The following is a 26628-nucleotide window of genomic DNA, read 5'->3' on the forward strand; positions in this document are numbered from 1 at the left end:
TTTGGGCTGGTACAATCACTAACATCCCCGACTTGGTTGAAAACTAGGAATGCATATTATTCAAAGAGTTTTTGTACATGTGGTAAACAGATAATGCTTTAATTGGAAGAGAAACACATACGAACAAATAATGAAAATATGAACCAAAAGCTGAAAAGAAATGCTATTAAAATAGGCATCAATTATAAGGCACTCTAAATGCAAAACTAAAACCAAAAGAAAACAAAGTACAGCACTTCCCAGGAATGCTGTATGCCACAAAAAATGTTTCCGACTGAACAGAGTAACATGAGTTTGGCTTTGCCCCTGTTACATATCATAAATGCAAATTTCATAGCACATACTATAGACAATATACGATTGAATACACTGTTTTTTAAACATCTTGATAGCTGATATATTACAACATTCTCTCCTCCTAAAGGGATATGCACTGACCTTTCCCACATGCACACCTCTTAGATATTTAATAATGTTTTATTGCACTAGAGTGTTAGAAATATTGAACTTTGTTGGAAGCCTGGCTAACAAAATAGTATTTGTGAATATGATTAGGGGGGTGGGGGGAGATTGGGTAGGAAATTAAGGGGGTGAGGTTTGACAATCACTGATGTGCATTCCTCATTTCCCTTAAAAATTAAAATTTTGTGATACTGAGAAATATCAGTATGTCATAAAATTAATAACAAATTGAAAAAGATGTTACAGTAGCTTCTCTACCTTAAAAAATTTAAAAACTAAATCATGGAAGAACTGAATGATAGCTATATCTATCTTTTTGTGTGGACACACTATCTATATATACATAGACACCCCTATAAAATATGGATATATATGTATATATGTTAGCAGCAACTTTATACTTTGCGCCTCCCTGTTGATTCCAAATAACAAAACAAAGTTCTCTTTATTATTTGAAGAAAATGGGTACTTTCTCAGCAACAAAAACCAGACAGAAGTGTAAAAGTAATACCAGATGAGACCGAGACTGTAGATTAAGAGTATTGCACAAAAATGTGCAAATTTTCCAATTATTTTATATTTCTACAGCAAGGTATCACAGATAACAGTTCTACAGCTTAAAAAAACCTACAATTTGGAAATAAAAAATGAAGAGTTATGTAACTTTTTTAAAATTCACTTTATCGAATGATACATTTTGTTAAAAAAAAAGTTTACACAGTTAAAAATGAAGCACAGGTCAGCAGTATCTTTACAATACTAAAAAACTAAATCAAAGACTTTCTTTTTAAACATTCCCCACCCCCTTTCCCGCTAAAATGTTATCATGAGTAGTATGGTGGGAAGGGGCAATGTCAAAGCAAAGTCCATTTTGTCATAAGAAGCCAGCAAAGATCTTGCCCTGAACTGCTGCACTCAGGCCATTTCTCTTTGCACCCATCAAGCAATCCTGAACAAGATGGCGGTTCTTTGCTGTGATTTCTTCTTCCCTTTATTTTGAATCCTTGAGGTATCTGTAAATAAAATCCTTCAGATGCCTCATCAGTCAGGACTCTCTTTATTATTTTTCAGGTTAGATTATTAAACTGTGAATTCTTGGTCCACCCAGAAGAGTTTGTTTTTTTAAATTTGTTTTGTGTGTGATAGTCCCACTAAGTGGTTGTTAGCTAGAAGTTAAGAAGGACTTCTCAAATGCCCTGTATGGCTCAGAAGAGACTCCATGGATATTGAAGGGCTTGCAGTAAAAATCCAAAGTGGGTCAGGGGTTTCTACGTTGCATAGTGATCAAAGCTGCCCAGGTACTCTAGTGCGGCTCGATAGCAGAACTGATACTGATCCTGCCGGAGACAAAGCATGGGGAGAAAGAAAAGGGGCCATGAGTACATTTTAACAGAAAAGTGGAAATCGATGTTGGAAGACAAAGTTACATCTAGACGGGGGCAAAATCACTGCTTTCGCCAATCAATTCAATCCAATGACCAATTGTTTTGTTTTGTTTTGTTTTGAGCAAAGAACCATTAGCCACATGGGGTATTTATTAACTTTACCAGTCAGTTCGACTAAAATAGTCTCCTAATTCCAAAGTAGTAACAGCTCCTGTGAACATTATCTTCCAGACATATGTGAACTGTTCTCCAAGGATAGTACCAGACAATTACCACCAGCTAAACATGGGAACTCCTTATATGTCACAGCCGTCTTTTAAAATTATCTAATTATTTGAGGTAAGTAATTCTCAGTTCGCATATTTAAGAGAGGCCGATGCAGACACGTATTGTCCTGAGGAAAATGTGGTTTCATTTATCTTCTGGGCTGTTGCCAAAAACATTTGAATTAAAAAAAAAAAAAATCTTATCAGACAGTAGACCTTGTTGCCTGCAATCAGAATTATTCTCCATTGTTTCTGATGTGTTTATATAAGTGAGGAAAGCGGCCAAAAGGTATCTTTGTGATGAACATCAGGCACACAAAGCCGAATACACAGGGCGCTGAACTTTTAGGCTTTTCATCCCTTGAAAATGGCATCACAAGACTGGCTGCCCATGTCAAAAAATACCTGTGCCATTTGGCCTAATTCAGTGTGATGGCTAGTTAGTTGCCTGTTCTAGAAAGACCCACACTAAACTAAAACAGCATGAAATGTCCTTTTTCAGACAGGGAAGAACACTGTCAAATGGGAATAAGTGGGGGCATTATAAGATAGAAAAATTATAATTTACAGTTGAGAAGGGGTGAGAAAAAGTAGGATTTTCCCTGTAAAAGAAACTTATTTTCAGTAGCCAATGGGGCTGAAAGTAGATAGTTTCTATTTTGCTTAAATGTGCATTTTTCTACAATAAAAATGGTAATGCAAAATAAATGGAGTTTGCTTTCCTATCTTGTCACAGTAAGTTGCTTGGCTAAGTGTTAAGGCTTTTTAAACGTCCAATTTCCCTCGTCACCCCCAACACCCATTAAGTTTGTCAGGCTGACATAATGTTTTGAGTATTGCAAGCCAAATGCTTGCACTATGTTGAAATCAAAGTCTGGAAGATACTGTGGGTTATGAATTTAGGAATACATATAAATTGTATAATTTGGTGGCCTTTTGAGAAACAGAAACACTATCTATCACTTATATTATCCTTAAAATGAAGCCAGTAGGTCAGACTGGCTAAATCATGAACTCCTATTATTCTGAAAAATATCAGAATTTTCATATCAATTCTTGGAGTAGAAAGTGGAAGGCTAATTTCTCTAGTGCATATCCAGGATGTAAATATTTTAAAATACCATTATTAAGAAATGAAATATAGAGCAGTTGATAATACCTAGGCATATAGGAGGAGAATGGAGGCATAAAATGGGCCAAGGGTCTATTATCTACCAGGTATATTATCTACCATTGGGCTTTTTTCATATATTAAATTCGTGCAATGTATATCACATTAATGTATATATATATATAATGAATTATATGAAATTGCCATTTTTATAGGCCCCAAATAGTGACAATTTAACATGGTTCAATCTAACACATCATCTTAGATAACTTCCAAACCAGCTCTAAGACAATGACACTGTCACTCCCATTTACAAAGGGGGAAAATGAGGTTCAAAAATATTAAACAACTGGATACTTTTCCTACAGTATTTTCCTGCATTTTGCCTCTGGTGTTGAGAGTCTCTGGACTCTAGGAGATCTTGGCAAACAAAATCTATTATTTGGTTCTTGAGATGTGACAAACAAACTCCTGGAGATTTTTCTCACCTCTGTCTGCACCATGGCTGGTCGTTGCGTTCTTAACATTTTGACAGTCTGGAAGATATCTACTACTCCTTCATATCTCATTCTTTCCAAAACAATGCTTAGTGTTATGAAGACTCCAGTTCTTCCAACGCCCGCACTGTCATAATAACAAAGACAACATTACTGGATGAGACACTCACAGTCTTGGCCACATTTGCTTGGAGGTGGACGTATGTCCACCAGCTTCCATATTACATTGGGTTCTTCTACAGCAATGTTCAGGAAAATGTGGTGTTGGGTTCATGAAATGATTACTCTTAAGACAGTGTGCCATGATAACAGGTGAGAATGAATGTGGAGTAATTAGGATTAAGTCTTATAAAATATAATAACCCTTCAACTGGGATTATATGTCATTTTGGAAAGGCCCAGGAAACATAAAATAAATGGATAAAAGGAATGGTAAATAAAATATAGATTTATACTCTTCATGCAGATCCTGAAATTGTAGACTTTGCCTGCTTAATATTTTTAAAGTATGAAATAATTCATTTTTTAAAAATTTTAGAATATTATTTATTTTTTATACAGCCGGTTCTTATTAGTTATCTATTTTATACATATTAGTGTATACATGTCAATCCCAATCGCCCAATTCATCACGCCACCACCACCCCCGCCCCCGCCACTTTCCCCCCTTGGTGTCCATACGTTTGTTCTCTACATTTGAAATAATTCAGATAAGTTAAGACAAACTGAGTGCCTTCAAATTTTCTTGTAGTCACTTAAGAATCTGTGCAACATGTCCCATCACCTAGACGTATAAATAAATATGAAGGTATATAGACTATTCAAATTCAGACATCAGTTTTGATATGAGAAAGGAGAGTCTATCAATATAACAGGATTTTTGACATGGGATCCTCATTTAGTCTTTGGAAGGGTCTATGAATATCTTATATGTATGGATTGTGTAAATGTATATATATTTTTTCTGTTTCTGAAACTTACAACTTTAACAGATTAACAAAGGGGTCTCTAAACTGGAAAAAATAAAAAAAAGAAGAAGAAGAATAAAAAAAAGTGGTTAAGAGCCACTGAGCTATACACTTATCTACTATTTTTAGATGTTCAGTAGCTAAAACACCAGGATTCTTTCCACCACGTTAGCAAGGTTTTGAGTTTCTGTTTTCTTTATTGTTTTAAGATGATTCCAGAATTGTAACAGCAGCAAGAGAAGAAAATTAATTCATAGCTTTTGTGCTCTGAAGAAGTAGGAAAGCATCTGGAGGTTTAGGTAATGAGGAAAGGAGTGAATAATCTGAAAAATCCCTACATTTTTGGATCCTAATTAAACAGCATGTGTAATGCTTGGGTACAGGCTGTAGAAAATGGATGGATTCATTTACTTGGGGATGTAGTTGATATATAAATAGTGTGTCCCTTTATAAACTGGGTTTTCTAAAGAGTCCTAACCGAAATGTAAGTGAAGCTTTAAAATCCATAGGCAGGTTTTACAAAGTGAATAAGGATAACCAGGAGCAGTCAAGGCTCTCTGTTAAGCTGGAGTAGATGACCTTGAAGGTCCCTTTCAACCTTGAAAGTCTCTCTTAATCCCGAGAGACTGTGATTTATGATCTTTCTGTTGAATGGTCCAGGTACTCCAGAGTCTATCTTACTTTGATTTGATTGCTCAAATGTAACAAAAATATAGGGTTTCTGGCTTTCTACTAGGTGCTTTCAAGAAAATAACAGACACTGGCCTTATAAGTTCCGAATTTATTGACTTTATCATGTTTTTAATAAGCTATAAATAAGTGGTATTTTAAAAATATTCCCAGATAAGAGAAGATATCTGGAAGTCTTTAAGATATATGAATAACATGTCATAGTATACAAAGGAGTCTTTGTATATACTCTATATACGAATAATTTTGTGACAAAAGCAAAAGCAATGAAAAAAGATACATGCATACACACACTTATTTATACTTATGGGAATGCCTGAAGTTAAAAATGTGTTGAACATATTCTTTTCTTTATAGCTTATACTGGAAAATTTGGATTAGGATTTGGGCAAATTCTGTGGAAAATTAAGGGGGATATCCAGGTAATTCAAGTCCAATATATACCATCCACTTTGTCTGAATATCGAGTCCATGCATCATTTCCTACATGCTCTTTGGTGGTCTAGAGCAAAGAATTTTGGATAAACTCAACACACAGCAAACGTGTATAAATAAGGTCTGCTTCTCATATAATAGCACACTGTGTGTCCCAGAAAGGGTCTTGGAGATCAGCTGAGAAAACTGAGGTCTAGAGAAATTTCCCTACTGTCACAGAGCTACATGATGATAGAAGTGGGACTAGACCTCAGATGTTTTGAAGCCCGTGTCTAATATTTCTCCTGTTTTGAGACCCTGTCTCCCATATCACTAAGAACTGTAGTTTGGGATTTTGGGGGGGAAGCAAAGTAAATTTTTTAATAAACTCTTTCAAGATTTTGACTATAAAGAGATTACAAACTGAAACTAAAAAAAAATTAGGTGAATTCCTTTTGCCGGAAGGTTTTTGCATAGTAACTTCCAAAAGCACTAAATTTATGGTGAGCGTCCTTTCTGAACTGTTTACTTGCTATTTCTATTAGCTTCAATGACTTGAATTATAAAATGCTGTGGAAACCATTGAAAATAATTAACTTGAAGGTGCTTCATCTTCTGATATAGCAACAATTTTCAAGCAAATTGCAATTTTAACTGAGGTACCATTCTAATCACTTATTGACTGAAAAGAATTAGTATTGTTATTAAGGCTTAATAACTATTTATGGTTTTCTCAAGAAGGCAAACCCAGGAGAAAGATACAGAAAGATAGTTATCAGGGTAATGCTATGAAAGCAAAACAAGTAAGGAATGATAAACTGAACAAATTATCACTAGGGGATGTACAAACAATTCCTGTTACGGTAAAACAGGCAAGGAAAACACAGTTTGGTTCTTTGTTACAAGAGGCAAAATTTGAAGATAAAAAATCTTCCTCTGATTATTTTCACTTTGTGGAAAACAAGAGAAATGAGTCCTTGCTTTAGGGTTTACAATACACTTCTGAGAAAAATAAAAATAAAATTTCAGTTATGCAGATTCACAGTAAACTGGTACCAACAATGAATAGACAACAGTACATATTTTCAAAGTTATCACTGCATTCAGCACAAACGGAAACTCATCATTCCTGATTCTCACCTGCAATGGACTGAAATGGGTCCATCTTGGCCAAACTGCTCTTTTGTTTTATGGACTTGGCCAATGAAGTCAATAAATCCTTCTCCAGACTTTGGCACTCCTTGCTCTGGCCAGTCAGTGAACTGGAACTGCCTCACCGTTCGGGACTGCCCGTCCTTTAGAGAGAAAGCCACACATCCAACCACAAAGGAGGACGCCGGGAGGATGCAGCCAGTGCACGGACCACAACAGCAGGCATGATGTTTTCCAAAAAAAGGAAAAAAAAAGGGAAGAAAAAGTTAGAAATATGTTTAACTAGAAAATTAGTCAGTTAGTATCTTACCTGCTATTAACACTGTCTACATTCACATATATTTAAATTGCAAATTTATTTACTCTCACAATGCCCATTAAAAACCTGAGCTCTCATAAAAAGCCACCTAGTTCCCACATTAGTAAATGCTCTGAGCCCCAAAGTTTGCCTTCAAAACCAAAGTGGAACATATTCAAAATTTTGAATTTCAAAATTTTCAGAATCCAATAACTTCTTCATACTGAAAGGAGCATCCAGGCATGTCATCCAGACCAGAGATTTTGCTGTTGTCATGATACCTTCACATTTGCTGTGTTTGCTTGTTTGCAGCATTGTCAAATGACAAATAGTGACACTGAAAGGATCTGACGCAAATTAGTGACACTGAAAGGATCTGACGCAAATTGGGTAGCTGTTGTTAACCCGGATGCCCCACACGTCTCAGAGGTGTACTGTTTCTAGCCAAGGCGGTACACACAGCGTGTACCAGGCGACCGTGCTGTTGAGCAGGAAGTGAAGTGTCCCTCAAGGAGGTAGGAGAGATTATTAGTAAATAAATGCTGTTTTCTGAAAAAGGAGTCTTCCTGGCTGACCACAGGAACTGAGGTGTCTGTGCGGGGCTTTAACACAGACAAACCAAAAGCTAGATACAGGAGCAGTCTATCTTTCCTAAAGTGATTAGGCAAAATTACTCTGATTCATGAAGTATAAATGGTTTCAAAAGAAGACACTAAGGGACTTCTGATTCCTTCTGGAATTGTACAGTGTTTCCGGAAGCACAACAAAAGCAGAAGGGACCCTCTGTTTACAGAAGCAGGAATAACGATTATGACCATCAGCTTTCTTCCCTGAATCAACAGAGAGAGAGAGAGAATCCAAATTCCAAGTTTACAGGGGCTGATTCTATTTGAGGAGTCCCTGCTCCTAGTTAAGGCTTCAATTTGGTCCTCCTTTCCACTTTTGTAACAACTCTCTCCACATTAAAGTCCTTTTGGATACAGATGTGCAAGTTCCCAAGATTCTGGTTAAGTAGACAGAGACCCAATCTTTCTCATTCAGTTATATGGAGAAGAGGGGATGGCCCAACTCGAGATGGACACACATCAACCAGCCTGGTGGTTTCCATACAAACAGGGCATACTCCTGACTGGAATCATTTGGGAATCAAAATAAATTGGGAGATCACTTCAAGTTTGTGAGAATACTGAGGAATATGAAAGTAACTGCTTGGCCCCATAACAGACTTATGGATGGTTACCATGGAAGCATTTACTTCCTTCTGATTCTGGAAAAGGTTTGAAAAGCACAGGAAGGGAAGCCAGAGGCTAGGTAATACAGATTTGTCTTCCTCTGATTATCCTGGGGATTGCATTTCTGACCATAGTTGTTTTCAACAGCATGTGCACAAACCTTTACGATTTGGAAGAGAGACCACCTGACTCCATTTAAAGGTTACCTGTTTAACAATACTGTATTCTCAAGTGCCAACTTGCTTTCTAAACTGGGAAGTTGAGATTAGAAACATACTAGGAGCACAAACAGCAAATGCTATGGCAGCTAAGAAAATTATACAATCACAGAGAGGCTTCAAAACAAAACATATGTTCCTGCCTCAGTGTTTCTTGTCTCTGCCATTTGCAGAGCCTGGCTCCTACACTTTGTCGTCAGAAATGGTTGGTGAGTTTGCTTGGAATGCACTCAGAGTTTTCACTCACATATCTAGCTTCAAATTCTGAAAGGGCATGCTTTTTCCTTTTTTTTTTTTTTAAACAATGGGTCACCGAGGCATGCTTGCTTGGGCAACTCAAAACGAGACCTAGGGACTTAACTGCTGTCTTGAGTATAGTCACCTTCAGAGTAGTTAAGACTTCAGACTTTCTGGGATTAACACGTCTGTCACCTGGGCCAAGCAGCCTGCTAACCAATTTCTCTTTTACTTTAGGTCAACAGCCAGGGCCAGGCTTTGGGGATTAGTAGACAATCTCTAAACATGAGTCTTGGTTGAGAAAGCTGCTTTCCAAAAAAAACAATAGATCAAGTAAATAGCTCTACCCTTACAGTTTTATTCAACCCACCCACTGTGACAGTTCCAAAAACAAAGCAGGGCTTTGGACTGACCCCACTCTCTCCTAAGATGTGTTTGTAATCATGGTTTGAAAGTGGCCAGAAGCAAGGATATTAAAGTTTATGCATAGAACATCTTACATCAGGGCTGAACCTTGCACTCAGCAATCTAGATAAGAAATGCAGAATGAAAATTAGCCAACAAGGGTCGTGGGTGCACAGCTCTCATGGACAGACACATTAGCACACCGAGGAATAAACCATGCCAGGAATCAAATTAGAATGTGTAAAGCTTGTCAGATTCTTCTAAAGAATGCCACTTGCTCTGCAATTTTAAGATCATACCAAATTAACCTCCAAGCCAACATGACCTAAAGGGCTTAGCAAAACAACAACATATTTACAGCCTCAAGTAATGAAGAAGTCAAAAAAGCTCCAAAGAGAATAAGCTGAGGAGGTGAATGTAAGCGCAGCCAACCAATCAATAAATGCTTCCCAGCACACACACTCACCAAGCACGTCCCCAAAGTTGGGCTGCCAGATGCTGCATTTGAATGTGAGCCAAGCCTGTGTTTGTGAGAAACCTTACAGGACAGGAAAAGTTACTCTTATATTTAAAAAAAAATCCTCCAGGATGAGTGATTTCTTTTCACTTCGGGAGTTTGGTCACTTGGCAAATATTTCTCCCAGGGATGCATTTTAGACTACTTTTCAGTTAATGGTTAAGAGAGCATAAGACTGTGCCAACTTACCCTGGCATCTGTGACCTTGAATTCTCTTAGTATATATTGTGGCATGTTGTACTCAGCCATGGGATCTACAACAAAGTACTGGTATCTTGCAGATCGTTCTGCTGGCCAGTACTGGTGACATTTCTCCTAAAAAAAAAAAAAAAAAAAAGATTAATGTCAAGCTACGTAAAGTGTAAACAAAGTTTTGTTTATCATGTATCTATATATTTAATGTCTTTCTTTCACTAATACAGTTTTAGAATTTAAGGTGATTCCAATCGCATGTGACTCATTTTCTCTTTGAAACCATAGGTTCCCTGAGGATAGGGAAATCACGTGGTTCAATATTTGTGCATGTTATCAAGCATAGTACTTGGCATATAGTAGGTGCTTAATACACATCAGTTGACTGAATTCTTCAATAGGATAATAAGCATCTTCATACTTACAAGTTAGACAATTAATTACATCAGTCCTCGGGCATAATGCTAGTCACATTAATCATGCATTGATGTTCAACACTGTGTTTTGGAATGAAGAGAACCATCAAGTGTGAACACAGAAAGAAACCTCTGAATTGACCTGGTCCGATCTCCGTCAGCTGAGGAACCTGGAGCCCAGGCAGTCTTAATGACTTCAATAACTAAATCAGAAAAGTCAAGTTACTTTCCTAGTTTGGTATTTTTTCACTCTCTCTGTGGGCTCTAAAAAGTGGGGTTTTAGATGCATCTCTACCATTGAGTTTATACGAAGATGAGAAAGAAAACATCTCAAGCACATATGGCAGAATGCTTGTATCTATTGAATCTAAGTGGTAGATCCTTAGGTGTCTCTAATGCTATTTTATGTATTTTTCAGAAGAATCATTTTTTAAAAGTAAAGCTGAGGTTACCAGATTATATCCTCAGAAAAACTACGTAACTTTCCAACAGTTTAATGGGAGTGGAAGATGAGCAAGTAAAAATTTGCTTCAGAGATGAAAAAAAGTCAAGTTCCTTCATACAGAGTAATGATGGCACACAAGCTCTAGCTTGTCCAGAGCGAAAGGAAGTAAGAACACATTGAGAGTCAAAACAAGTCACACGTATTTGTCTCTATGATTGTGTTTCACTGGAACAAACTACCAGTTCTTTCTTCAAAACACACAAATGAAAGAACTTGATATGGCTTTGCAAGTTAAAATTCAACACAGTAATGAATGGCCCAGAACATGTCCGGAGTACTCTGTGTTTCAAAGTAATGACGCTGGCACTCGGGTTTTTAAAACGAAATCCTCATTTCTCTTCTGGTTTGAGTGTCTTATAAGGAGACACTCACTCTGCCCATCTCACGCAGCTTGGTGAGCATCACAACGATGGTGGAATTGTGCTCCCAGAGCATCCGCCAGAAGTCTTCGGTGGTCTCTGCCAAGGGCCCCTGGGTAGCGATGTAAGCTTTCTGTTGTCTGAATCACAGAGAATGAAAATAGCATGTTAAGGTAATCAGAAAACATGCAAAGGCTTCGCATTTGATATGTAAACATCAAACCAGGTAATAAAAAATGAAAACATTATTAATGCTATTGCAGTAAATTCCCATTAGGATTGTGTAATCAAATAAGCACACTTAATACATTTTGGGGATTTTGCAAAAGAAATTGCTTTGTTAATATTATGATGTATGTCTTTATCATTGTTATTTAAACTTCAGAGCAATGCTAATAGCTCAATTTCATGTGTCATACAAATCACTTAAGAAACAGTTGTGCAGCTTCATTTTGTAGAAATGACTCTTACACAATCTATTAAATTTATATAGTAGGGTACAAACAGTTTCTTTATTAACTCCTTCCACATCCAAATGACTTCTGAAAGAAGAGTGCACGTGGACAGATTAAAAACTCTGTGACTGCTTCTTCTTACTCCTAACTAAAATAATAAAAAAGCGAATACCAAGGGACTGAATGCTGACCTCTGCAGAAAGAAAACACTGAATTGAGATGAAATTCATTCTGGCTGTGAAACTAGGGCCCATGTAAATATCAAGGCTTTGGACTGTCAGGGGAGCGAGAGTGTATACCTGTATCCATCAATAAAACTGGCATTGATGTAATCAGATCCTTCTACTCCTCGGATAGGCTGCAGGCATACCCTTGTGGATTCATATGGCATAATATTAACAAGGCGATTTTTGAATTTATTACATGGAAGATTGGCACTGATGAATCTTGAGGTGTGAGCTTTAGAACTGGCTAGACGCTGTTGTAGGAAAAAAGAAAAAAATCAAAGATAATTTTAGTCTGTGGCGTGACTTCAGCATACCCAAGAGTCCCTCATTAGATACAAAGATTTTGTTTGCTTTTAAGCAAAGGACTCTTCCAACTGTACTGCTTTTCACTTCTACCTAATGACTCCATATAGACTATGGAAGTTTTAAATATTATGTTCTGAGAGTATGATCTCTCGGTTTAAATTAGGGTACAAAAAAAGAGCTCAAGGTATTATTAGGAAGCAAAGGATAGAAAAGGGAAGGAGGAAGAAAGTGTTTTACAGTCAGACACCTGAGGGAGAAGGTCAGGTGAATCTTGTAACTTCACCAATTTGAAAGGTTCAGAAGGACAATTCCAGAATGACTGTTCCTGAATTACCACATCACATCTAATATCACACCTTAAATTCGAGCTCCATCCCTGTGACATTCTCTCCTGTTTCTCTTTGTGTCAGCTTCTGAATGTAGGCGTACAAGTTTCTAGCCGGCACTTCGGTATCCCCGCAAGTCACTGCCTCCGACAATGCATCGTGGATGAAGATGTACTGGTCTTCTGTCTGAACCATGTAATTCCTCTGGGCTCTCATTAAAGTTACATGGCCGTAAATATCTACAGTTTTTTCATGCTTTATTCTTTCTAACATGGCGTCTATCACAATGAAACAGCCAGTCCGGCCAACGCCCGCGCTACAAGGGAAACAGAGAAAATCAAGGTCCAAATGAATCTCTTGGGGAACCAACACATCATAACATTATTCTCATTACTTTTAATTAACGACGTTTTAAATCCATTAATTCTACTCAAATAGCTACTGTGATGATTTTGGGGCATTCTAAACCAAAGGGTAGGGAACAAATTAACAAGTAAAAGGTGATTGGTTTCAAAATGTAAAATTATTAAATCTATAATTACTATGCTCCTTGATCATGTGACACAAAGCAGACATTAGTTTGAAATTATTATGAAAAAAACATTTAGGCTTTTTACATTAAAAGATATTTTAAAAACTGGTCAAGATCGAACTAGGCTTTATCTTTCTACAAACTATTTCAGTCTATTTTAGTTCAATTTATAAAAAAAAGGAAAAAAGAAAACTAGTAAATCATTCAACTTGAAACATTTCACACTCTAAAACTCAGCAAGGAAGTTTTAAAACCAATCTAGTGGGAAGTATATAATTAAAATATTAAAATGTTGCTGCATACTCAAAATAGTGCAGTGTATTCTCAATGGAAAGAAATTCTTAATAAGAAGCAGTCACTAGAGAGTGTGGGTGTGCTTCTTGCTTTTACTCCTTTTTCTTCCAGAGTTGAATGTATTTTGAAATTTCAGGTGAAATTCAAGTATTCTGTGTGGGAAAATAAAAGCCTCAGTCTTTGTTACTGAAGAAGCTCTGAGGCATTTTTTAAAACTCCATTACTTATATGGACTTATGGGTTGTTCTCCAGTTGGTGGGAACTGATTCAAAGAAGAGGAGGTGAGAGATCAACAAAGCACAGTGACAAGTTCTGCCGCCAAGGAGAAAACCTAATTCACTGAACTGGATTACAGAGTCAGGTGGTTGGAACATTGGAATTTCCTCGAGTGTGGGAAGGAATACTAACAAAATAACACATCTGTGTTCTTAAATTCAAGGTAAGCCTTTTATTGTCTCTAATTTTATCAAACCCTTTAGGCTGAGTCCACTTATGTGTCACGTATGGCTGAATCCAAATGTTTTTCTCCTTCTGATCATGGATGCTTACCTGGCTGGGAAACATGTAATCAACAGGAATAGGTATATATCAGCACCTTAGACACCAAGCAACAGACAGCCTCCTTCATTCACTATATGCCAGTGTTCCCCGTCATCTGTATTTCTATGTGCTCATTTATTTGTCCACCTGTGCACTGATACATCCATCTCTTCATTCAATGAGCAGTGAAGTACTTTGCTAAGTAACATAGGGGTTACAACATTGAAGGTGACTTAGATCCTACCTAGAGCTCAGATTATCAACGGAGATAATACTTTATATAAATATTTATAACACAAGTAAAGAAAAGGTGTGTTGGTTTGTGATGTGGCATTTGAACCAAGTTTTGAAGGACAGAAGGATGGGGAACTGAGGAGACTGAAATAGCAAAAGAAATAGAATGGCTCTGGGAGCTGCACGTAAAATTTTCATAGGCCTAGTGAAGCACCAGTGCAAGGGATGTACCAAAACTTCATATAAATGAGTTTAATGAGCACTAGGGTACCTGATTCAACTGCCAAGTGGCTGTAGGTGGTAAGTGAGCATTTTGTAACAAATATTACCTTTATGTAACTACTGAGCAGCATAGATCAAACCCAGCCTCCACATAGGAGCCCTGAGGTTCAGATACTAGTTTCTGCGGAAATAGGATATAACCACTATTTAAAAATTGTTTCCTTTTTTTGTCTTGTCAGATGTAAAAACTGTCAGTATCTAGTCAGAGAGCCTCTGGATACTGACTCTAAGACTCCATTCAGGGTTTAAACCACAAAGTGACATGACATTGAAGTGTAATGCAAAAGCCTTCTGGGACAAAGAGTCTGAGAGATGACAGCACATTTCCTAGCACAAAACAATTAGAAACCTGATGCACTGAGATCCACGAAGCCCCATTTTCTTTAGTTAGTTTTACCAAAGAAATCTGTAAGATGGCAAGTTTTCCCTTACACTCCCCACCTTCTCCCTCCCCCATACCCCCGGCAGGATCATAATCACCCTCTGTCCCAGTCACATCGTATTATTAGTTAGTCTGGTAGGGCCATTGTCTGCAAATAATGAGCATATCTTGAGAGCAGGAATTGCATTTTCTGTTTTCTGTGCCCTGCACCAAGCGTGCAGTCAGTGTGCAATAATGTTTGTGAAAAAGTGAATGAATTAGTGATTGGCATGAGAGGCCTTGTATAATGAGCATCCTATCCAGATTTGGTAACAGGATCCCTCAGTCAGTGAAAGAAATCCTACATTTGATAAAGGTTCAGAACTATGCGGAGAATACCTGAAGACTCCACAAAGTGTCTGATAGGGAAGAGGGAGACAGGAAAATGCTTTGAGTGGTTTCCACATCTTGGTCTCCTGATAAGCCGTCACATTGCAAATAAAGAAACTAGGTAAGAATTAGCCTGGAAGACAGAGGCGGCCTCCACATTTGGTGTGTTCTAAGACTAAGTAAACCTTTTTCCTTTTTCTGTGTTGTCTTTCTAATTGTGCATTACTTCCATCTAGATACAATTTCATGCATTTCTACCTAGTGGAAGACACACTGTAAGCCATATAACTGAACCCTATGTATCAAGTCAAATCTAGACAATGGCAGGAATATTTTCTCCAAATATGCATCGGGGGCCATTCCAAATGTCTGGATGATGCATGGTTCTATATTCTGGCAAAAAGATACTACAGAATCTTGCAAAATTGGTAGGGATAACTCCAGACCCTAACAATATCAACCTCTTCATGGTGATAATAATTCATTTTTTTTTCCCAAAAAAAAATGAGGAAGGAAAAAAATCAAACATGTGCCTGTGTCTACCTCATGAATTGTGGGAAGAAAAGAAACAAAGAACAGAGGCTATGACTTGTGCAAAACTTATTTTTTCCTCCTCCAAACACAAAATATTGTTAACAGCCCAATCTTGCTGTTCATATGGAAGAGAGGGAAGAAAGTGTCCCTGGAACTTACATGTTACCTCTTTTCTATGATGCAGAGTTCTTGGGGGTTTTAAATGTTAGAGGTGTCTCTTAGCTTGAAGCAAGACCATGAGGTTCAAAATACTTTTTCCAGATACCAGTGGCTGGGTGTCCCTGAGACAGTCACTTAACCTCTCGTTTTTCTGTTGTTCTTAAATCATGATAGTGATAATTAACTCGTTAATTATCTAGTAAGTTTCAAGGCTGAATTAAACATACAGAGTGTTTTGCAAACATAAAGAAAGATGCAGTCGCTTTGTAGGTACAAACTCCATGTAAAAATTCTACCTCTAAAGCTGGCAACAAGAAATAGGAAATGTTAATGCCGGGAAATTTTTGATAGAATCACCACAGGATCATTTGAGATCAGGCTTTCAAAATCTTGCTTTAATCTACCCCCTCAAGCTTTTCTTCCTTTCCTCCCCATATTTCCAATAACAATACCTTACGTTTGAGGAAGTTTCTGCTTTCACACATATTCTCAAGGTAAATGAGATGGCAGTGAAACGCCTTCTCACCACAGGACTCGGCGTCCTGGAGGTATTCAGCAAATGTCTGTCGGTTTCCTTTCCCCTTTAATGATTCACAACATTCGGGAACTTCCCTGAAGTCATATAGCTAATGGTAAATGGCCAAATAGGGACTCAAATGCAGGTTCTGAGATGCTAAACTTTAGCACCACATTTCAGGGCATCACCATTACTTCACATGTCTTTCTGCCATCTGGGTAAGCAACAATTGCCAAATATGGAAACTTTCTTGTGACCCATCCCTCTATAACATTCCTTTAGTAGTGTTTAACTATCCCTAATGAAAGTTCCTTGAAAAGCCTTTCTTCCTTGGTTTCTATGACTCTGATTGAGGGATTATGATGAACATCAGATATTCCCCTTCGGGTTGATGGTAGGAAGGGAGGAGATTTTATAATGGTCTCAAATACAAAATAACCTGAAACCTGTTGCATATGAAATTAGCCAGAAAGATCTGTGACTCACGTAATGGTTCCATTGACTCTAGGACAGGGTAGAATTTCTATCACGTTGGAAACCAAAATCAAAGATCAACTCTAAATGTCATCTTCAGAAATCTACTGGCAGCTCTTTAGACTGTGCCTCAGTGTATAATGTTTTTTTTCTATTTGATTCCTGTGCTGATTATCCTCCTGCTTCTCTGGATTCTTCCATCTGAATCTCTTTCTCTAATTCACATATTTCTGCCAGCCCCCAAAATGGAGATAATATCCCCAAAGTTCTGTCCTCCTTTCTCTCATTCTCCTTCCTGGTTCAGCAATAATCTTCAAACAAATGATTCCTAAAGTAATAGACCTTTCTTTGAGCATAAGGGAGACCTATATTTCAAACTGCTCTCAGGTTTTTCTAGAAACAAACATATACCAAGAATAATCAACATCTTCTCTGCTCAGATGTGCTCTTCCCACTCTCACTCTCCTCCTTGTCGTTCAGGTCTAAAATGTAAGGATCAGCTTGCATTGTTTTTGCCTTTTGCCCTGCACAATAACAAATTATAAATTTCTATGCATTCAATTTCTACAATTTTATTCAGCTATCCATCACTGGTGTGCCAGAGCTGGCAAAAGTCAATTGTTAAATTCTCAGAAATCCTGCTTAAATAATTATATTAAAAATAAAGGTAACGCTCAAAATACATTGCTTCTTAATTATTTTACATTTATGCCCTTCAGGTGAAAATATTATATAATGGTATGCTACTGAGTATCTCTCCCCAACTTTTGGATTCAGTGATGTCACATTTGTAGCCTGGAATCAGCCACTGTGGGAGTACTTACACCAAGGTAATTGACAAATAGTATTCCCTACCTCCAACCCCTGCCACCCCAAGCTGGTGGTTACATATTACCAGCACACAGACTATCCTATTTCATCTATTCCTACCACCACCCAGGGACAGACAGGAGATGCTCATTACTTTGTTCTTCCACCCTCATTTGCTATACTATACTCTTTCCTAAGATTCTGTAGGCTATTATCCCACAAATATTTACTGAGTGGCTACCGTGTGCTAAGATATCAGGGAAGTGGTGAATAAAACAAACATCATCCTTGCCTCATGGAGATGGCAGTGTAGTGGGGGAATTTGATATTAATAATCATATGAATAAATATATAATTATAAATCTCAGCAACTGTTGTGAGGTAAATGTGTAGAATCCTGGAAGAGCACCTTTGAGGAAGTGTCATTTAAATTGATATCTGTTAGGAACTGGATTGTGTTTCTTCAAAATTCATATATTGAAGCTCTAACCCCCACTGTGACTGTTCAAAAATAGGGTCTTTAGGGAGGTAATTCAGGTTAAATGAGGTCATAATGGTGGGTCCCTAATCCAGTAGGGCTGGTGACCTTGTAAGAATATAAGAGACTCCAGAGATCTCTCTCTCTGTGCACAAGTATGCAGGAAAGGCTGTGTGAGGACACAGTTAGAAGGCGACCATGGTAAATTAAGCCAAGAAGAGAGGTCTCACCAGAAACCAACCCTGATGGCACCTGAGTCTTGTACTTCTGGCCTCCTGAACTGTGAAAAAATAAAGTTATATTATTTAAGGCACTCAGTCTGTGGTACTTTGTTATGGCAGCCCTAGTGAACTAATACAATACCTAAAGGACAAGGCATGGTTTGCTGAGTGAAGATGGGTGGGAAAGCTTTTGAGGAGAAAGACTATCCCAAGAAGAGGCCCTGGAATGGAAAATAGCTTAGTATATCGGAGTAATTAAAAGAAAGCCAGGGCGGCTGGAAGGCAGTGAGGGAAAAAGGGCATGTTCTACACATCTATTTTCCATTTTAAGGATTGTTTAAAATTTTTATTACATCTATAACTCTATTAACAGCAATTGTTTAAAATAATTCTGTTTTACTTGTTCATAGTTTACCTTTATGACATGGCTCATCTATTCTTGAGTTCTTTATTTTGTTACATTTATTGGTTTGCTAGAATACGTCTTTGAATAGTGCTTCATATAAAATATGTGTGGGTAGTATTATTTCTGATGTCTTATATGTCTGAGAAGTTCTTTATTTGCCTTTACATAGGGCCAGCAACTTGGCTATGTGCAGGATCATTGGGCTCCAATATTATCTCCTCAAACTCTAAATATATTGCTCCACGGTCTTCCTTTGTATTTTGAAGAAGTCATAGGCCAGTCTTATTTTTTGTCTTTTAGTAGCAATTTTACCCCAAGTACTTGTGGGTTTTTTTCATTAACTTAGAGGTTCAATAATTTCATCTGGATGTGTATTAAGCACTGGTCCCATCATTAAATCTGCATGGCTCTCAGGTAATAACAATACTTTTACTATAAGAGTCACAGCTTTCCCTCAGAACCAGGAAAATTAAATATATTTTAAGCTTTCCCACCTCTGGGCTTTTCCTTACGCAGGCTCTTTGTCCTCCTTATTGTGTCCACATGTTGATATCTACCTTCCTTCAAGACTCAACTCACACGCTGCATCCTTGATCAAGACTTTACCCTTGGTTTATTTCTCTTTGGATCCTTATGACAATTTATACCACTTTATTGGCAACTGCCATACCTTATTTTTGTTTTCTGGTTATTATCTTTATGCCAGTTGATACTCTCCTTTAGGGGAAGAACAACAGCTTCCTTGTCTCTATTGCGTTTGACAGTTTCCCCTGGCAATTTCCATGCCAGGGAACTCAAAGGTGCTCAACTTGAGTTGCAAATTTTTTAAAAACGTAAGTTAAAAAATATTGTCAAACGAAGACCCAACACAGCCATAAATAAATAAATAAATAAAAAATATTGTCTTCTCCTGGATCAATGACATATACAGGAACATTCCCCCAAAGGCCCCTGCATGGGAGTATTCCTTTGATACATGTTTATAAAGATAAAGGGAGTTCTTATAACTTGATGAGATGGAAACAACCTGTGCTTATGTTTTACTCCAGTTGCTCATAAATAACAAACCTCAGGACCCACATTTTTCTTAAGAAATTGAACGTTGAACATTCAGAGCTTTTAAAAGAATGCCAGCCTACTTTTGTTTGAATTTCCAAGTTCCCGCAGCAGCACATATTTTACTTCCTTCTCCAATTTGCTCTATTTTTCACCCATCAGTATCTGAGTGCAGTGCACCTCTCAAAATGAAGAATTGTAGTTCTAAAAGCAAATGCATTTTTCTTTGATCCTGAAAAACTTAGCTCCCCATAGCGGCGATAATGATGGAACCCTATTTAGTGCTGTTTGTTTTTCATCATTTCAACAGCCTTCAACGTGAAACATGATAAGAACAGCAAAACTGATAAACCACCCTTATTTTTATCTGTCTTCTGTCGGAGTACTTGCCAAGCACAAAGACAGATTTTTCTAAATATCTTTGGGAAAAAAAGAAGAGTGCATAACCCTGTGCTTCAGGCTGAGGCCAGCACAATTCGGGACATTTATTATGTTACAGAAAATTCCAGCAAGAAGGGAGGAGGACAGCACTTTTAAATCGAGTCTAGGATTAGGTTGGTCTCTGTTACCCTTGGAGTAAAACCAACTCTGTAAAAGTTACCTTCGGGTGAGGACAATAATTCCACTAACGTAAACCAAATTATTGACAAACTTTTGCCTTAAAAAAAAAAAAAAAAAAAAAAAAGGTTTCAGTGAGTGATAGACATTCCAATGTTTACAAGCTGAAAACCTAGGCAATCCATTAAACAAATACGCCTACTAGGAAATTGTTATTACTTCACTATTATCATTCATCCAGTTACAACATTTGTTTTCAATTTCTAAAAACATGATTGAGTTAGTCCCAGGAGTTGAAATATGCTTAATGTCCCGTGATGCGATACGGTAGTAATGTGCAAAAGGAAAACATTAAGAGGCACGAGGGGGCTATTTTGTACTAAAATCATTCTGGCTATGTGCTTAAAAGTTGGCTTTTCTGATTAATCTGGTGGAGTTTTAATGCTGACCCTTTACTGATACTTCAATGATATGGCAAAGAAAGACAATAGAATTAGAAGATTGTACAGATCATTTAGTTGGGTGCAAAGATAGTACAATATGGCCCCAAAATCATGGTGAGCATTTCATACATATATCAGCTCATGCTTTGATTGGATATTATAGTTCAGCTATAAAAAGAATGGCATTTATGGACTGCAAGACTATTAAAAAAGGAATCTAATAGAATGGATTGAGTTTTATGACTGAGGTTTATAAGATTAATCAGATGACTATCCTGATAAAACTGTGATGTGATCCTGATATGACTGCTGTTTTGAAACTCTTCTTTTTTTTTGACAAAAATTAACATTTAACTTAATATACAGCTATACTGGGCATCTCTAGAATATTTAGGGCTCTCTACAAAAAACAGACCCATAAGTATTTTAGTATTACATCCTCTGGCATCTCTTTAGAATGACCAGAGAAATTATACAGATTTCTTGGATATAAATATTCATCTGCCTAATTCACTTTTATATATTATTTTAAAATAAAAACTAAAAAGATATCTTTGGACAAACTGTCATTGAAATGCTGTAGAATATATCCATGCTATTAAGTAGTTGTTTGCGAGGGCAATTTTGCAGTGTTTGTTAAAATTTAAAATGCACACATCCTTTGACACACACTTCTAGAAATCTTTCATGGAGGTATATGTATACATATACACAGAGAGTTTTAGAAAGTGATTTTCATTGCAGCATTATTTGAAATAGCAAATTATTATAACTAAGGAAATGGTTAAATAAACTACAGTATATAAATACTGAGAATACTATGGGCAGTTAAAAGAATGAGGTAAATCCACGTATTGACCAAGAAAAAAAAAGATTTCTAAATATGTTGCAGAGCAATATATACATCATGATAACACTTATATTTTTTACAATTCCACACAGTACAGTTATCTATTGAATATTTTTATATGCATACTTGTTGATTCATGGAACTCGATCTGCATAGATACACAAATTATACCAATAGTTACCTCTTGGTGGAGAATGGAATTGGTGATGGAGATGGTAAGGAGGCCTTTCACTTTAGATGAAATGTATGATTTTTTTTTTAGCAAGGACAATATAATCAGTAATAATGGAATTAAAAAGAAATATAAAACAGTGGATAAACAGTTACTATTATAAAAATATGAAAGATCAGTGAACAGTTGAGGATCCAAAGAAGTAGAGAGAGAAGATGGAACCTCATTCACTCTAGCTTGGGAATACTGCCCAGAGACGGATTCTCAGGAGAAGTCAGGGTGATGTTGGCAGCCCTAGCAGCCTGGACTTGATCGTGCCATCAGGTGCTGGCCTTCAGCACAGAGAGGAAAATTCTTAGTACAGAGTTAAAATAAGCAAAAGTTAGGATGAGACCACCCAGGACATTGATCACTCTAGAAAGAAAAAGTGCATTACACTCTTAGGTGGCATCCTCTGATGATCAAAAGTTCACACTTCATCGGCAGAGAAGAAGCAGAGACTAAGCATAGAACAACTGACCTGACAAGGATCCTAGTCTATAATATTGAGAGGTCAGTACCCATCATATTCCCTCAGGGCATTTTATTTTTCCAGATGGGTGAAGGGGGATTTCTTAAAATGAATTACGCCTATAAAAACCAAAATCCACATGGGTCTAATCTGACTTTTTCCCCCAAATATATTGACTCAAAAATCCTCCAAAGGCTTTTCTGTATAATCTTGGCTCTGTCCCAACGTTATCTGCCAAACACATTCCTTATTATTCTTAAAATGTGATGCTCAAGATAAAGTAGAAGGCTAATATGTTTATATAAAGAACACCTGAATATGCCATAGCAGGTTTTATTTTACAGATGGATAGAGGAGGCCATTAGGCAGAGATAAAACAGACTCAGGTGGTTCTTATAATTGGTAGTTGACTTCAATCTGAATGAGGTCAATTGAGTAATGCTATGGAATTATGAGGAACTATATCTTTTTCACTGAAATTTTCTTTGTAAATGGCCATATCAGTTCAATCCATATTCTAAATTTTGTTTAGAATGACACAAAATTATCCACATTTTGAGAGTGGATACAACCATTAACCAGGTCTGCCAAATAAAACTGCACAGGTTGTGTGCTGCTCAACCCAAAGAAAGTACCAATCATGTAGATTATGATGTTTCCAACCTGTTCAGATCACACAGCAGGCTCACCATTAGCAACATAAGTGCTGTTACCCTTGACTCAGGTTAAAGGAGAGTCAAACAGAAGAGCTACTGAAAGGTATTTGGAAAATATTCAAACTTTAGCAACTTTATTTCGATTGTTTTGCAAAGTATATCTGTGTTTTCCCACATGGACAAGATTTGGGGGGTTTTGGTTTTGTGTTTTTGCTTTTTTAAAATGCGATTATCTTCATATAAACATAAATGGTCCAATGGTTTTCAAGGCTCTTATCAGGGGTTATAAATTGGTAGCTCTGTTTTATTTAGTCCTTTTGTTTGATTCACACAAGGTTTTTTAAGGCAGTGAGAATCTCAGTCTCAATACAATTTACCGAATGTCAGGGTCTGCTTCACTTATTTGTGTCACCCTGCAGACCTTCAGCAGGCCTTTGTGTTGGTGTTTCCAGAGGCCTGATCTGGCTTCTTAAACTCACAGGTTTCTGAATTAATGCATCAGTACTGCTCACTGCCTTATCTAACTCCTCAGCCTACTTAGATTTTTTGAAGGAGGAAGCTGAGACCTAGGCAGGGTTAGGAATTTGACCAAGATCATGTGACTGTTATTAGCAGAGCTAAGACTTGGGTCCCTGTCTCCTCTTTCCCAGACTCAAGCTTCTAGCAATGGAATTTTATTGAAAACAAGACAGTTTTCCTTAGAGCTCCCCAGACGGACCCAAGGTCCATGATTCTATCAATTTAGGCTGCAACAGTGTTGGTCCAAAAAGGGTCTAAGCTGTGCCTATAACTGTCCTTTATTAATGAAATGTTAGCTCTCCCATGCTATTCAACTACCTGAAGAGAAAGGAATTAAGTGGCTTTTGAAGCATTGTCAAGATAGATCTTCATGTACCTGTGTATGAACTACTTATACTGATGTCAGCTCTATCTGTTTCAGATAGATGGATGACTTTCAGTAAGTGTAGTATTCATACATGATGACTACTTAATTAGTGAAAACTGGTATTAAGTGTATTTAGAATGCCATAATTGTCACGTTTGAGGATAGGAGTAGAAAGGAGAGGCTTTGCCTCCCATGCAGGGTAACAGTAGAAGATGGAAAACAGTCACAAGACTGTGACACCAAAGAGATGAAAGGTAATATAATTCAATTCAATAAATTCAAAATGAGAGATTCCTCTTCTATGTATCCATCACCATGTGATGTATCACTAGGCATTTATGCATTATATGTCTATCCAAGTGATCTGTACACATACCTAGGCAGTATTAAAACATAGATTCCTGTGCTCTGCCCCAGAGATTCCAGTTCAGTAAGTCTGGAGAGGAACTCAAGATTGTGCATTTCCAACAAGCTCCACAGTGATGCTGATGTGCTGGTTCATGGGCCGTACTTTGGGTAACAAGGCTATAGAGGCACTCCTCTTCTAATATTTTTATAAGTAATTGAGGGCCAAAAGATGTATCAAATATACTCCTAATTATCTATGCATGTGTGCGTATATGTGTGTTCATATATATAAATTTAAAAAAATTTTTGATCTTTCATTCTTATATAGGTTTTTTTAACCTAACTGACTTAAAACTTAAATGCAAGGGGGAGAGCACAAAGTCTGCTTTCAAAAATGTATGATTTGCTTTTTTTTTTAAAGGCCAAATACTTTACTATCTCCAGATACCTGAAAATGTATGGAATTATCTCGTAATAAACCTCAGATGCCAAAAGCCCACCTTGCAAGTTTTCTTTGCAGGAAACAACCCCAATACGAACAAATCAGAGACCATGTAATAGACCCAAAAGTATTTTTTCCAAAGACAGAAAGAAAAATATCCAAGCAATAGAACCCTGATTGGAAAGACACAATACAAAGATAACAGAACTATTTTTAAGCTTCATTTTATGACCGGGGGCACAGCAAAATAGTTTGAAACAGAAAGTGTTCATGCTGATTACATGAAATCAAAATACACACTGTTCAAAGGCAGCCAACATTTAAAAAAAAAATATGCAGCTTAGTTTATGCAGTGAATTTTAGTGTTCTTTCAGTCTGGGAATATTTCAAAATACACTGCAGGTACAGCTGAGAAAACTCAGTGATACCCCTGTCCAGACCTCAGCTATTTGGTTATAAAAATATTTTCACATTTCCTGCAGATGTCTAGATTCCTTTCTTTGCTAGTAATTTTAATTCAGAACTCATTATTGACAGCTGTTTGTTCTGATAGAACCTAATTGCTCTTTTACCAGACTCAGCTGTGAGCAGACTGATTTCTTTTCCCTTATAGAGTATATTATACATAAACACGGGCAGGAAAAAAAAAAATAACCAATTAACTAAATACGTGTGCATCAAATAAATCATTGAGAGCACTGATCAAGTAATATCTCTAACTGCAACATAGGTCAAAGGAAATTACAGCATTTACAGTTTACAGTATTAAATATAATTATGTGGAAATATTCATAAGCATTCAAATATAGGGATGGTGAGTGGCAGCATCTGAAAATTTGTTAAAGAAACTTACAAATTACTACATTTGAGTAACCGACAGGGCACTTAGTCTACTGAAGGATTAGCTCAAGGATATCTATATACCAAACTATATAGACAGAACCTGAGAAGCCTGCCATAACCAGCACCAGTCAGGGGGAATCAAACATGCTGTGAGATCACTTTGCTGTGCAGATAATCCTTTCTCTGGAGGGGAGAGTTTCTGGGGACACACCAACTCTTTTGCTCTCCAATCACTGCTCTGGACAAGCTGCTTTCCTTAACTTTACCAGAAGAGGAATACAGGTTTGTTGAAGTCAGAGCTATTTCCTCTGGGAGATTCTCTTCAAAGGCAATGCCTCATTTTAGCAGCTCCCCAAGAGGTGCATGAACAGCTTGGCAATGTTCATTGTACCAGATGCCTCAGCAGCCTCGCTCATGGAGTCTAGGCCAATCTGGGGACCCCAAGCTACTTTCCTTAGTGGACTGGAATCCCCTGAAGAGGGGTAAACCAAGGGCTGGATTCACTAGAGACCATATAAGCAGCAAATATAGTGCCTCTGAGAAGAGCAATACCTCGTTTTATTTCCTGTCTGTTTTGGAGACAGAGGGAATGTGGTGATCAGGGCTGAGCAAACTGTTCCTTAGCAAGGAACCCATTCAGAGAAAATGAATTTTTTCTTAACATCAGGGACACTATATGGTGCTTCCCTTTCTGGGGGTACTAAATGCTTCTCTTTGCAGACTTAATCTACCTCATAGGGAGGAAGATATTGGGAATGGGATGCTGATTACCCCGATAATTCTCCTGGATGCAGCATACATCTCCATGAACACCAGACATAATGCTAATTAGAATGCAAGCCCCAGACTCAACACGTACAAAGCCTTACATAATGAATGTAAAGTAACCTACGGGGCTGGGGACCCACAAAAATCTGATCCATAGCCTACTCCCAGCCTCTCCCCCAACCAAGTAACAATGGAAACCATTTTATTTGGCATTTAAGAATACCG

General features: G+C 37.4%; 1 protein-coding gene across 10 annotated transcripts in view; it reads right to left on the reverse strand.

Moving 5' to 3' along the window:
• Nucleotides 1–1032: 1032 nt before the first annotated feature.
• PTPRD (protein tyrosine phosphatase receptor type D) overlaps nucleotides 1033–26628 on the reverse strand; it is a 521421-nt gene continuing 495825 nt past the window's right edge. For all 10 annotated transcript variants that reach the window (XM_068552041.1, XM_068552036.1, XM_068552035.1 and 7 more), the window contains 7 exons: nucleotides 12669–12954; nucleotides 12079–12257; nucleotides 11338–11464; nucleotides 10042–10167; nucleotides 6934–7088; nucleotides 3713–3848; nucleotides 1033–1799 (listed from right to left, as the gene is read on the reverse strand). In XM_068552041.1, coding sequence (XP_068408142.1) covers nucleotides 1731–1799; nucleotides 3713–3848; nucleotides 6934–7088; nucleotides 10042–10167; nucleotides 11338–11464; nucleotides 12079–12257; nucleotides 12669–12954 — 1078 coding nt within the window. In that variant the 3' untranslated portion in view covers nucleotides 1033–1730. The remainder of the gene's footprint in view (nucleotides 1800–3712; nucleotides 3849–6933; nucleotides 7089–10041; nucleotides 10168–11337; nucleotides 11465–12078; nucleotides 12258–12668; nucleotides 12955–26628) is intronic.

Source organism: Eschrichtius robustus, chromosome 10 (genome assembly GCF_028021215.1).
Source record: "Eschrichtius robustus isolate mEscRob2 chromosome 10, mEscRob2.pri, whole genome shotgun sequence".
NCBI classification, from domain to species: Eukaryota; Metazoa; Chordata; class Mammalia; order Artiodactyla; family Eschrichtiidae; genus Eschrichtius; species Eschrichtius robustus.